This window comes from Sinohyriopsis cumingii, chromosome 2, assembly GCF_028554795.1.
Source record: "Sinohyriopsis cumingii isolate HCF-2022 chromosome 2, ASM2855479v2, whole genome shotgun sequence".
NCBI lineage: Eukaryota > Metazoa > Mollusca > Bivalvia > Unionida > Unionidae > Sinohyriopsis > Sinohyriopsis cumingii.
The window spans coordinates 24225465-24239027 of record NC_142962.1 but is presented as its reverse complement, the minus strand read 5'-3'; the positions used below and the strand labels follow the sequence as shown (position 1 = coordinate 24239027).

The window sequence follows — 13563 nt, the reverse complement described above, 5'->3', positions numbered from 1 at the left end:
ATGATTTGCCTGAAACGCGATAAATATATGTCGTGGCGCTGACACCCCCTGTTGTGATCCTATTTGCCACGTAAACAACCCAGGAGCGTTAACAGAAGGGCTATCTGTTGTCATTGTATGCCATGATAATATTGATTTTCCACACTGATTCATAAAAGAAAGTAGCCGTTGTTCTTCAGTGACCGATGGAGTCATTGTTGGCATCCACAGGGATAGTTTTCATAACACTATCTTACCAGGATCAATCCCATCAGCTCGCCATATTGAATCATTGTCAGAGTTTTTTCTGACGAGTACTACTGCATGTTTAGCACCAAATATAACCTTTCGGACATCTCTACAAAATCCCAAAATATGACATAGTGGAATCGCGCATGAAAACTCTTCATCTTCGTTTAACATTAATCGACGTGCAGCAAAACCCAAATTGAAATTTTCGTTCATTGATGCAACTGCATCCCCAGCCGCATTCATCGTTACATTTCTTTTTTTTTGGATTATTAGTTGTGTCCTTTACAAACATCATTGTTGGACCAGCCGATCTTGTGTAGTCATCGGAATATCTTGCAAGACCAAGTATCGTCGTGGCAACGTCGACGTTTTCCAAACACGATTCGATATCTTTTCCATCAATCGAGTATGTGGCTCTGCTAAATAGCGCCATTATGCCGTTATTAACAAAACCAATACGATTGTCTAATAATCCATATTCAGTATCATCCTCTTTTACGATTTTACCTACGACTTCAATATAAGCTTCACTGGGCAGAACATATCTACTTGTATCATGAACTTGTAATTCAATTCTCCCCCGCGCGTTAGGTGTTTCTGCATCATAGGAATAATATTGATAATCACGCAAGGACTCATCCTTTCTAACTGGTTTATCCATATCAAATGCGACGTTGGATACACGTTGAAACATCTTATTGTAATTGTGTTGATTTAAATCATCGTCTAACACGAAGACCACTTCCTGCTATTAAACACGAAGTTATATTTTTTTCTGTTTCTTTGGAGAAAGGCACACCAACCTGTTGATTTATTAGTGCTGCTAGTTTCTGATTTGCAGCCTGATTTATTACTTTACTTACATCCGCAGGCATAACCTCTGTGCTTTGTAATTTTACTGGTTGCTGCTGAACCATTTTTCGCCGTCGTAATAATTGCATTATTCTGTCTTTGATTGACGACAACGCCTTACCAGCAACATCATTGATCGCGCCAGGAGCTTTCTCGCGAATAATATCAATAGCTTTTGCCGATAATTGTTTTGCAATTGGTCCCGCCTTTGGAGCTATTCTTGTAAACAATCCTTGAATAACATTTCCAAGTCTATCTCCGTAATACGCACTGTAGACAGGATATCGCGAATTTACCACCCTAACTCGTTGGGGCATGTGATGAGAGTCATGTATGATCATCTTATCTAATTATTATTTATCTAATCGCTGTAATCGTCAACGAGCTCATCAATAAATTCTGGGTAAATATCAGCCTCCATGATACCGCCTTGAAATAATCGTTGACAAATATCAGCCGCTTCATTAATGATTTCCGGAGAATTATTTCCAGCTCGTTTACCCCCTATGAGAATTTCCAGTCGTTCTACGTCAGAAAGAACACTGTTAGGTCAGGGAATAAAACCACTTCCTGAAAACCCATCACCGGATTTTTCACCCGGGTCGGGCGATGCTTGTCGTCTCCGTGACCGAGGTTTCCACATTGGTGTTTTAGCCCTTTTTAGTTCATTAACTTGACTAACAAAATTATCAAATTCGAGCTATGTTTACCGATGATTCTTGGAATATCGTTAAACTCACGAAATACTTTTGCGTTTCAATCCTGTTCTGAAGTATTACGAAATTGTGGCTTTAGTAACTTATCTCTTGAGATATATCCCGTCGCCGCGACCCTAACAGGATCCTTCTCTATTTCCATGCAGCCATCCTGAGTAAAATATCTTGGTTTTTTTCTGGTTTAGGTAGTTTATCGACAATATTTTTAACATCATCGAAGCAATATTCGAGGAAGAAGTTAGCCAAGGCACATTCTCGCCTGGGAAGAAATAACAGCCCTTCTTAGGGCTACAAATTGTCATTTATCTAAGGGAACCAGTTTGGCTTGGTTTCCCAATTCGATAAAACCACACAAGACTGACTTGATCGTTTCGGTTGCCTGCATCAAAATTTAAACCCAATTACCTAACAGTGACTAAACTTTTATTTGTCGCTTAGACAGTTAGAAAAACAAAATTGTTAGGGATCTCACTATGTACACTATGTACTAGTACTATTTCAATTGTTAGGAGTTAGGAACATTATCAGAGTCATTTGAATTTGACTCAATTGCACAGGTGGCTCACACAATATTGGTTGTTAGGGTCCATTTACAAACAACTGGATATCATTTGGCTAAGTATGGGCGGATTGTCTGATGCCGGAACTCCCCTACACTTTCCACGTCCGGACATTCGTACAAAGGGCGGAGATGTGGAACGAGTTCCACCCGCCTAAAATTGGTGTCCCAGTGTGACGTCATTGGCACCAACCAATCGCGACTGACGTTACAAATGCATTGGTCGACACCACATTGATTGGTAAACAGAAAATATATTTTAGGATCATGAGTGGGTGGATCCATTCCCACTCATGACACAGCCCTCCAATCAGACCGCAATGGGAACCAAAAGGACCCGCGGCTGAAGGCTATAATTACCAGTGTACCTTGTACACACAAACGCCTGGGGGATGAGGCTCTTTTTCCTTCCCCCAGGATCAATTATCAGGTCGCTGTGCGACCATTAACAGTACATGCACAACGTGCGCACACCACTATAATCCAACTGATCAATCAAAACCTCCCATATGTTTGTGATTTCAAACATTAAGGAAAACGTGTCTATTCAGTCACTCGCCTTTTTCTTGGTCTTATTATTGAGAATTTTTGAGGAAATTTTTCTTTATTGTGTTTCGGATTTTGTGTTATATTTGTTGGATCTAATAATTTCAAAATCTTGTATTCTTTAGGTCAAGAACGATACGGTAGATTGGAAAAGAGCCTGGAAAACTATCCAACAATCGGACCGAGCCAAACAACGAAGTGAAGCAGAACTTCTGTTACAACAAGCAGGGCTATCCAAAGACACACCTTGTAGCATTCCTGAAATGCAAAAATTGCAAGACGTCTTGGCTCCACGCTATACCTTGAAAGTACACCCTCAAGAAGTGCGCGGACCTCAATTGTTTCGAGGCAACGATTTCAAAGACGGAAAATATATTCACGTCTATCATCACGATGAAGATTTCGATGCCATTACCAGTATCACTGCATTCTTGGGATACGGTTATTACCGTGAGAAATGTGACTATGGCTATAACAATCTGATGTTTTTACCGCTGCCACCATGTAATGTTATTTGTTATTGAAGAATAACAGAAGGCGTTCTATACTATTTATTAAATACAAGACATCAATACAGATAGGAATGGGAGTAAAGACTGCTCTGAGGGTATATTTCCAGTGTGTATCAGTTCTAGTCCAATGTGGAATATCTGATTACTTTTACTGTCAAGTGATATTTCAAAGCTAATTAGATTAAGGCTTACACTACAAGACTATTGTTTGTTTATGAGCTTTATACTCGCGTCGAGCACCTGATAATGGAAATTGTACATTTCAACGGTGCTTGCTCGTGGAATTCATGGGAGGCCAGGGTACCAGGCTAAAATGTATTTGTAATTCCGACAACCATGTGATCTAAGGTTATTTCTAAACTTAACGGAAATTGGACCACTGTCTTTGTCGGGTATTACTGAAGTGCGAAAATAACTTCTTTTCGTGACAAGAAGTTCTTTTCGCACTTTATTACGAATAGCGGAGAACTCGCCCCATGGAGAACTTGCCCTGGGAGAACTCATCCCAGGTGTCAGGAGAAGTCGCCCCATGGTGGTCGGAGAAGTAACCCCACTTCGCCTGGAGAAGTCGCTCCAAGGATCATAAATAGTAATTCTGAGATGTCGCCACATGGTTGTTAAGCCTTTATTTATTTTTGTTTTTCTTCAACTTAATAACCTATTAAATCTATAAAATTTGCAATTTTTTTCAACTTTTCCATATGTAGGATAATTTCTATTTTGTAAATATGTTGTAATTTATTCAACGAATTTTGTAATTGACATTTATCTGAAATAACGCGTCAGTATCTTTTGGACTGGCTATATGGTATACAGTTTTTACATGACATGGGATGACATGAAGAATATTCCATATATTGGTGGATTTTAGTGTCCTGGTATGAATATTTGTAGGGATAGTGTTATCAATATTTTTTATTACATTTACATTTAAAATGAAACATGCGTACTAGATGCAGTATAATTAAATTTAATCGTCGGGTGAAAATGATTTAGGCGATCAATATTTTTTTTCATTTCTTCAGTTGAATGCTTCCAGATCATAAATATGTCATCTAAAAATCCGAACCAAAGAGATGGATTAAACTTTTCGTTTTGAAGAAAATCCCTTTCTAATTTACCCATGAAAGGGAAGAGTATGCAAATATTTTCCAAGATAAGTTTTATTATTTTACAAATATCTTCACTAGATAGTGTGCTATTATTAGGATTGTTATCAAGAAAATATTTACACGCTTCAATACCATCTGCATGCAGATATGGTATATATACATCTAATGATACCAGGATTGAAATTATCATATAGCTGTGGAATAGACTTCAACTTTTTGATGAAAGTAGTTGTATCTTTAATGCATGAAGGAAGTGATTTCATTAAAGGTTGTAAAACACTATCAATAAATTTGGACAGGTTTTCAGTATATGAATTACAACCTGATATAATGGGTCGTACTGGAAAATTTAAAGGTCAATTATGGTCAGGATTTTTATGAGTTTTGAGTAATATGTAGAATTGAGGTGTACGTATGTTAAGAGGGATAGTATCATATTCCTCATATACGGAATAATTATTTTTAGCGATCTCATTAATGCATGTTGAATTCTTTTATTTAATTTCTATTGACGGGTCTTCGATAATATGTTTGTAGTATTTTTCATCCTTTAATTGACGTTCAACTTCATTAACATAATCGTCTTGATCCATAATAATAATATTAGTGTTTGACTTATCATCCTTTTTAATCACTATACTGTCGTCATTCATTAGATTATATAAAGACTTAATTTCGTCCTTAGAAATATTACTATGATATTGCATTTTATGATTACCAGTTAATATCTCTTCTGTGATCGCATATATAAAAAAATCTAAATATGAATTACGTAAAAGATGATTTAATTCTGTTATAAAAAGGTTATCTGGGTGACAAGTTTTGGGGTGACTTCTCCGCCTAATTGGGGCGACTTCTCCAACCACTCTGGGGCGACTTCTCCAGATACGTTGGGGCGAGTTCTCCCATGGAGAGTTCTCCCAACTCTCCATGGGGCGAGTTCTCCGCATACCCTTTATTACTACCGGCCTTTGTCTCTTGGAGTTATGCCCCTTTAAAGAAGGCGCAAATTGCCACATTTCGAGGTTTTAAAACTAAAACGGAATGTCTTAGACAATACTTCAGCTGCAGTAGTTTATTTGAGCGAGTTTAGGCTAGGGTCGCATAGATTATGGCTTCAATCGTAGCAGAAGTTCTTACATCAGCAGGTATGCTCAAAAAGTAATGAAAATTGGATATAATATTCATACAGTGTAATACGTCAACATTTATATGTATTACAGTGAAACATATCAAGATCGCCGTCTTTTGGAGACTGACGGGAATTAGATGCCATATTTTCAGGAAGATCTCATACACTTGGCAGCCCATATGGACACTTTTCCACAAATTGAAGACTAATGGATTTAGTGGGACTATTCTTACTATAACTTCTTTTCCAGGGTTTTTATTAACACCGAAATACACATATTTTACCAATATACATGAAGATAAAAGTATTATGGTTTGTATGTGTTTAAATAATGATGGAAAAGCAAAATACGATTTTATTTAAGCGATTGTTGTAAGGAAATATTTACATTTTTCTATTTATTACACCATTCGTTTGATGGAGTCGGTTGTACTTGTCTGGACAGCTTTAAGTTTAGTCCGTTTTATGGGTCGGTTATGTCTTTATTTACTTTAAAACACAAAAATATATATTTTCACTGAAAATGTGTAAATACACATTCTGAATTTTCACAGTTATAATCTGTTATATTATACAAAACAAATAATTCTGTATTTCGGTGTATGAGTTTATTTTGGTGTTTATAGTATTTGCTTTTTTCTGAGGTAATCAGATTCTGACACAAGCATGTGGGTGCATTTTTCAAGTTCTGTTGACATTCAGTTGGTGGGTATGCAAAGGTAATTGTGAATTTGGTTTGGGGTAAATTTCTTTAACAAAGTGAGAGAAAAAAATATACTAATGTTGAGAAAAGTGATTTGATAACTTCATTTCATTAAAAAGACTAGTCTTATAATGTAAGATGCCTCCCCTGATATTTTGTGTTTTGGGGTTTGCCATCTTCATACTTAAATAATGTTGCTGTGTAGCCTGTTCTGAGGTCAGTTAGCATTGGAACAAGAGGCCAAATTTCCGAAAATATCTCACATACTTGGCAGCCCATATTGATGCTTTTCTACAAATTAAAGTCATATTGCTTTAGCCAGACTGTACTTTGATATCTTTTTTTTAATAAATTCAAATTCTCACACAAGCAAATGGATGTATATTCAAGTTTTGTTGACCTACATTTCACTTGCCTGGAATGCAGTGGAAACCAGGAATGCTGAAATTAGTTAACCCTTTACCTCATGCATGGAAGCACCTTTTGACGCCTCTACTCCATTCCCATGGAAGCGCCTTTTGATGCCTGTTGTAAACATCAGCCATTTTAAGTCGGTTTTCGTAGTGCCACCTTCGGGGAAAACCCCTTATTAGTTACTGTATTCATTTCTGCGAATGACAATTACATCAGATCACGTGGTCACTGTTTATGCACTGGTCGATATCTGCTGTTTAAAGTAACTGGGTCGTAATCTCCATTCTCCAAAATGGTGGTCGCAGATTTCATTCAGTACTTGCGAAGTTTTCATGATTAGAATTACAACTATGAAAGATTCAATAACTTAGGTAAAGGCTCTGATATTGATGTAGGCAGCAATTAGTTTTTATAAATTATCAAATTCAGATGACTTAGTGATGTAGACGCAGACAAAAACTTGTAAATTTCAAGTATGAGAAATGGCAGCTATGGTTGGTCATGCGACCTCACTGACATGACGGTGAACAAGTTCTCTCAAGATTTTAAAGCACATAACAAATTCTTCCGTGAAAATTAATTACACAGCTATAACAATCGGACTTTACTCTTAAATTTTTCCACACATAATAGATGTGTACCAAAAATGTAAAATGGTTAAAATTGCTGTTAAACATAACATACACTACATTGCTTAACAGTTAACAGGCATGCCTATGTGTATGGAGTCGAATAGGTAACAGCACGCTGCACTTTGTAACTATGCTGTATGAGGTAAAGGGTTAAAAGGATGACAGGTATTTCAAACAAAACAAAGCTGTATTAACACTTTCTTCAATATTAGTATATTTTCTACTACTTTCATTAGAGAAAAATACTTAACTTAATCCAATTTCAGCATTCCTGGATATAATAACCTGCATTTTCTGGAGTGAAATATACATACATGTATAAAGTAAGCACTAATCATACAAGCTCCCCAATTCAGTCTTGATTTAAAAAAAAAAATCAGTGCATTACTAACGAATTTCTAAAATGAGTTACATTAATATTTGCTATGATTCTATGTTTTGTTTAATTCTTCTTATAATTGTTAGCTGGTATTGTCTACATGTCTAGAGTTAGTGAAAATAGGGAGTGCCTATGCTGCCAACTGGCATCTTTGATATTTTGTCTAATGACTATTTCTATTTAGCTAATTAAGACTGTATGCTACTTACTCAATGTGTTTATAGGTCATTGTTTAGGTTGTGTACATCATTGCATTTAAGTTTGATTTTCTCCTTTATTACCTTGGTATGAACACATGCTGACTTCCCTTGTCATGCAGTCTACCTTGGTAATATTGTAAGAGTGCATAACTTAACACAGGTTCCAAACCGTTGCTATGGGCAACAGCATAAAAATGGTATGTGCCGTGAAAAATGAACTGATCTTAGTAGAAAGGTTGGGCACCGATAAGTGGAGTTGGGTCTTGTTGAATTGTGTGTAAGAGCTTGTTATTTTCTTTTAAGTCACTAGCCCTGTCTCGAACTATAACATTCTGAGATTATAGATGCTGCGTCTGCCATAATCCATGTCTACAATTAACCTTAGAAATTATTGCCTTAAAACAGTCCAAATCTTTAAACATAAACTTTTTCTTTCGTTTAACCATAAAGCCCCCAAAACAATGAGATTCTGTTTGGCTGACTGTCACCATTTTTTGTTGCCAACACTATCACTTTTTTCTCCCAGGGTTAATTTTCTTTTTTAATTCCTAAAATTGATTTGTGCATCTACAGTAATTGAGCTGGTTTTGGCCAGTAATTGAAGATGCTTAGTACATTTTATATATATATGTGTGTGTGTGTGTTTTTAAAAAAAAAAATAACTTAAGTACCTACTTACTCTAGTTTTAAAAACAGTGCAATAGGCAATACATATTTTTGTTTTGGTTTAAGTCATACAGTTTTTACCCTATTATGTTCTTCAAAGTTTTCAAATCTTTCTTTTAGTTAACTCGGTTTCTTAATGTTTATTAACACTAAATATTAAATATATTAATATTGTAAGGCTGTTATGCTATAGAAAATTCTGTAAACAAGAGTTTTTCAGAAGGAATAATAGGTTATGAGATTTATTCTAAAAACAGGTTGCTGGAAATTTTCTCTTAGGAGATTATCTTATTGCTTGAGAGAAAATGAGACTCATGAAGTATTTGAAACACAGCAAAGCATCAGTGATAGGCCCACCCTTGTCCAGTTTGTTGCCAACTGCCATCTTTTGGCCTTAATCAGTTTCCTGCCTCTGTACAGATGCAATGGTGAGTTGTTGCTATTGTTGAGTGTCACAGGATGCATGCAAATTTTGTGTACATTTTTCATGATCTTTTGGATAATCTGCATGGAAACTAGCTATTGCCTATTATGTCTAATGAGTAACTATGTCTGTATTTCACTGAAAAACAGATCAATTAACCAGCATTTTAATTATGTCGTTGGTCTAAAATTTTATTTAAAGGTATTTTAATGCCATGCCATTAGTATTTTTGAACAATGTATTCACCTTATAGTACATACAAAATGAATTGACCATGTTAAACTTGTGCTGGTGTAGGGTACATTTGAGTGTAGTTAGAGTGACATGCTGATATTATATTCTGACCAAGCTGTACTTCACTCATCGATTATAAATTACACTGACACAAGTGGGATGGATCCACCTGGTAAATGTGGGTTACAAGATGTATAGTATATTTATTTTATTTTCCTGAAGCAGGTGGCTACTGTATGGGTGTTGAATTAGTCAGTCTAACACCCCATAGGACCATTGCTCCAACTGTAAAATCTGGATGTCCACAGTATAGTGAAGTGTAAAAAAATGGTAGCCACACTGGCATGAAAGGAAATTGGTCAGCGCATTTTTGCATTCTGTCTTAGTAGGAAAAGGATCATATAACATTTCACCTTGCCTGTTGTTGTAGGAGAGCCAAACTTAACCTTTTTTTTTTGACAGGTCAGCTGAGTGCCCAGGAGGCCAGATCAAAATTACAGATATTATCCAAACAGATTGATAACCTGAAAACCCAGCTGCATGATGCCACTGTCAGCAAGTATGCCAACTTTGTGCCCAATCTCAGAACTGCTGAGAAACTGGCTACAGAAGTACAGCTTGTCAAGCAGGAAATGGATGAAGTTTCCAATAAAATTGAGAATGAGGTATAATGTGAGTGTGTCTGAGGAAAAGAGTTTGGCATCATGTTTCTTGGAATTTCGTGAGAGGTATTTTACAGGAAAAGAGCGTAACATGGTGTTTCTTGGAATTTCGTGAGAGGTATTTTACAGGAAAAGAGTAGCATGGTGTTTCTTAGAATTTCGTGAGATGTATTTTACAGGAAAAGAGCGTAGCATGGTGTTTCTTGGAATTTCATGAGGTATTTTACAGGAAAAGAGTGTAGCATGGTGTTTCTTAGAATTTCGTGAGAGGTATTTTACAGGAAAAGAGTGTAGCATGGTGTTTCTTGGAATTTCGTGAGAGGTATTTTACAGGAAAAGAGTGTAGCATGGTGTTTCTTAGAATTTCGTGAGAGGTATTTTACAGGAAAAGAGTGTAGCATGGTGTTTCTTGGAATTTCGTGAGAGGTATTTTACAGGAAAAGAGTGTAGCATGGCTGGAATTATGTCCTCAAAAGTGTACTGCAAAGAGTCCCTGTATTATAAACAAAGTACTACATGTATTCAAAAACTGGGAATGACTTAATATGTGGTCATATTACCCAGTTCTTTGTACAGAAGATTCTTGCTTATATGTAATTAAAACTATAGGATTTTCTCACAATTAGGGAATTTCTCAACTCTTTTTTCTTGCCTTTATCATGTAAAATGCTGGACCGAGCAGTATTGACGTTGATATTGAGTAAAAGCCTATAACCCCAAAATGCTTATAGGGATTTGATGAAACTTGCATCACTTAATGATTCAGATGTGTGGAATGTTATTTTTATCACAGAGAATCTGTAAGTGGTCACCTCTGTAAACTGTAAGCACCTATACATTGATGGAATTTACTGTGCATTTGCTCTGTCAGTGTTCCAGCTCTTACCTGCCTCCCCTTCCCATGCCCTCTTCTGTGCCCTTCCCCAACTGTCCACCTTGAGCCCTGTTCAGTGTCGATCTCTAGATCATTAAAACACATCCATAAACTGTAATTTTTTTTTTATTCTATTCGTTTTCCAAAATTTTTTTGTTTTAGCTGGACTATATAACTTGCAGATCTGTGAATTGTTCATCCAAATTTGATATACGTACATCTGAAAATAACTTAAAATTTGTAACATCAGTGATGCCATATATGTTGCTCGTACTTTTCTAGGAGGAAAATACCCAACCGATTGACAAAAATTCTGTCCCCCATTAGAGTGAACCAGAGTCTTCCTGGATCAGCCCTTTCTGTCTTTGGAGAACCCCATACACCCCTTATCATGCATGAATGTCCTCTCCATTATATTTTTGGGTTGCCATGTTGTAAGGTCAGCAGTTTACATCAAGATTATCTGCTGCTTACTTGAATCAATGAGCGAATTATCTTATGTGCTAACTATATTTCATAAACATCAGGACTATAGGGGCCGTCCATTTAGTACATAAACATGGAAGGGGAGGGGGATAACCCAAATGCATACACTTGTGTATGATGGGTAGGGTCTACTGATAATGTATGTATGCATAGGAAACGGGGGTGGGTGGGGTGAAACCTCTATAATAATTTGTCTAATACGTAACCTGTTTGATTGGGTTTAGTCTGCGTTTGAATTTTAGCGGACACTAGACAAGCTGTTTAAAGTTACATGGCTTATTTTTTCGATGCAGCCAGACATTCAGCGTCAGTGGACTATCTGTATGATTAAACACGTTAATATTATTAATCCTTTATGGTTTCTGGTTGGATTAAATATAGGCTTCTATGGCATTGGGGGTACATCAAGCATATGTACGCAGATGAGGGGGTGTAAAAAGTATTCATGTGTACAGTGAGGGGGAGGAGTCAATCTTTGCCAGATCTTTGTGTACATACTAAATGGATGGCCCCATACCTGACAGGTTTTTATCATAGTTTAATTAAGCTTTCTTTGTTATGTACATATGTGTAAGTCTTTTTTTTTTTCTTCAAATCTGTGGGTGTTAGTATCAAATTGGTGGTTTTATTAGTATTGAAATAGCAGTTTCAAAGCTGCAAAGGTAGGTAATGTATTGTAATTTCCATATTGCTACATTTTGCAGTCTACAGACTCACCGAAGAATAATTGTATTCCTGTATGGTGAATTGTGACATTTTATATATGATAAGCAGGTCACAAACCACTTTTTCCTCTCATCTTTTGTACTCTGTTAATGAATTCAGGATCTTTCTATTTTTAGTCTTGGATAGCCTAACCGAAATATTTCTGTATAGTTAGCACATGTAACCTTGTTTTTTTTCTGGCATAAAAAAAAATCAAGTAGTCCCTGGTTGACTTAATTATAGCTTCTTTTCTCCTGAAAGCATAGTGTTGCTCCTTTTTTAACATTTATTCTTTGTCAAACAACCAAACAACTATGTAAGGTGTCTTTTAATTGAATAAATTACATTAGCATATATTTAGTCCCCAATTTACCTGGTGCATACCAGCTTTGAAGTTTTGTGTTTATCAAATATTCTTTCAACATTTTTTTTGGGATCAGTGTCTAAGCAAGGACTTGTGTGGATATGTGTGGCCACAGGAAATAAACTTGGGGACCCCCCGCCCACTATTTTTTATGCAATATACACTGTAAGAGGAAAGATGGCTGCTCATTTTTAAGCCTTTGGTTTGATGAGCTGTGGAATCTACCAAGTGAAGAGAAAGGTATCATTGTGTTCATCACAGTTTTCCAGGTTCTCTTTCTCCGAGTCTCTCAGGTCTCAGAGAAAGATTACCCACAGCTCCTTGGAGACTCCTAGGATTACTGGGCCCCCTTCTAAGGGACGGTATTAACAGGTGGAGAGTGAGTTGCATGCTTCTGAGAGGGAAGAGCTGCACCATCCCCATTCTGCCCTAGGGACCTATTGTTGGCACATGATCTTGTCTCCTGAGAAAGGGAGTGTTCAGATTCAGTGATTTTTTTAACCAACATTACCACAAAGTTAAAAAAACCAGGTATAGAAAACAACTTTAATGAACTGAAAAAGTTCTGTAGCAGCAAAATCTCTAAGGAGGTATGTTTTTCTATTCCACCAGTATCAAACATTTTTGTTAAAAGATGTCTCAGTGAACTTGATACCAGGAAAGCTACAGGACTTGATCAGATTGGTCCATGACTCATTAAATCTTCTGCACCTGCTATTTTAGATAGCATAACATTCATGATCCATTTAAGTATTGTCCCCAAAATATGGAAAACTGCAAAACTAACTTCTATTCACAAATCTGGTTCTAAGGATGATGCTGATAACTACTGCCCAATCTCAATACGACCAAACTTGTCAAAATTGATTGAAAAACATGTCCATAGTCTCATTGGGAACATTTAGATTTGTTATAAATGAAGCACTGGAATTCTTTTCTTTGCCAGCTTCCTAGCATGTATAATACATTGATTGACAGTCTTTGTTTGTGTCCAGATTTAAGGCATCTGAAGCACTCAATCTGTTGGCATACCTGTGTCACATGCCCAGTTTCTCCACAGTTGAGACAGTACTCTTCATTATAGTGCCTGAAAATGGGGGCATACATGTTAATCTTTCTCAGTAGTTGAGAAGTTCCTTTTCTGCTTAAATGAATTTTGT

General features: G+C 36.5%; 1 protein-coding gene across 1 annotated transcript in view; it reads left to right on the top strand.

Annotated features, from left to right (window-relative positions):
• The first annotated feature begins 5533 nt into the window (after positions 1-5533).
• LOC149804481 (centromere/kinetochore protein zw10 homolog) overlaps positions 5534-13563 on the top strand; it is a 30645-nt gene continuing 22615 nt past the window's right edge. The window contains exons 1-2 of the mRNA XM_089940697.1: positions 5534-5676; positions 9775-9977. Of these exons, the coding sequence (XP_089796823.1) occupies positions 5640-5676; positions 9775-9977 (240 nt within the window). The 5' untranslated portion in view covers positions 5534-5639. The remainder of the gene's footprint in view (positions 5677-9774; positions 9978-13563) is intronic.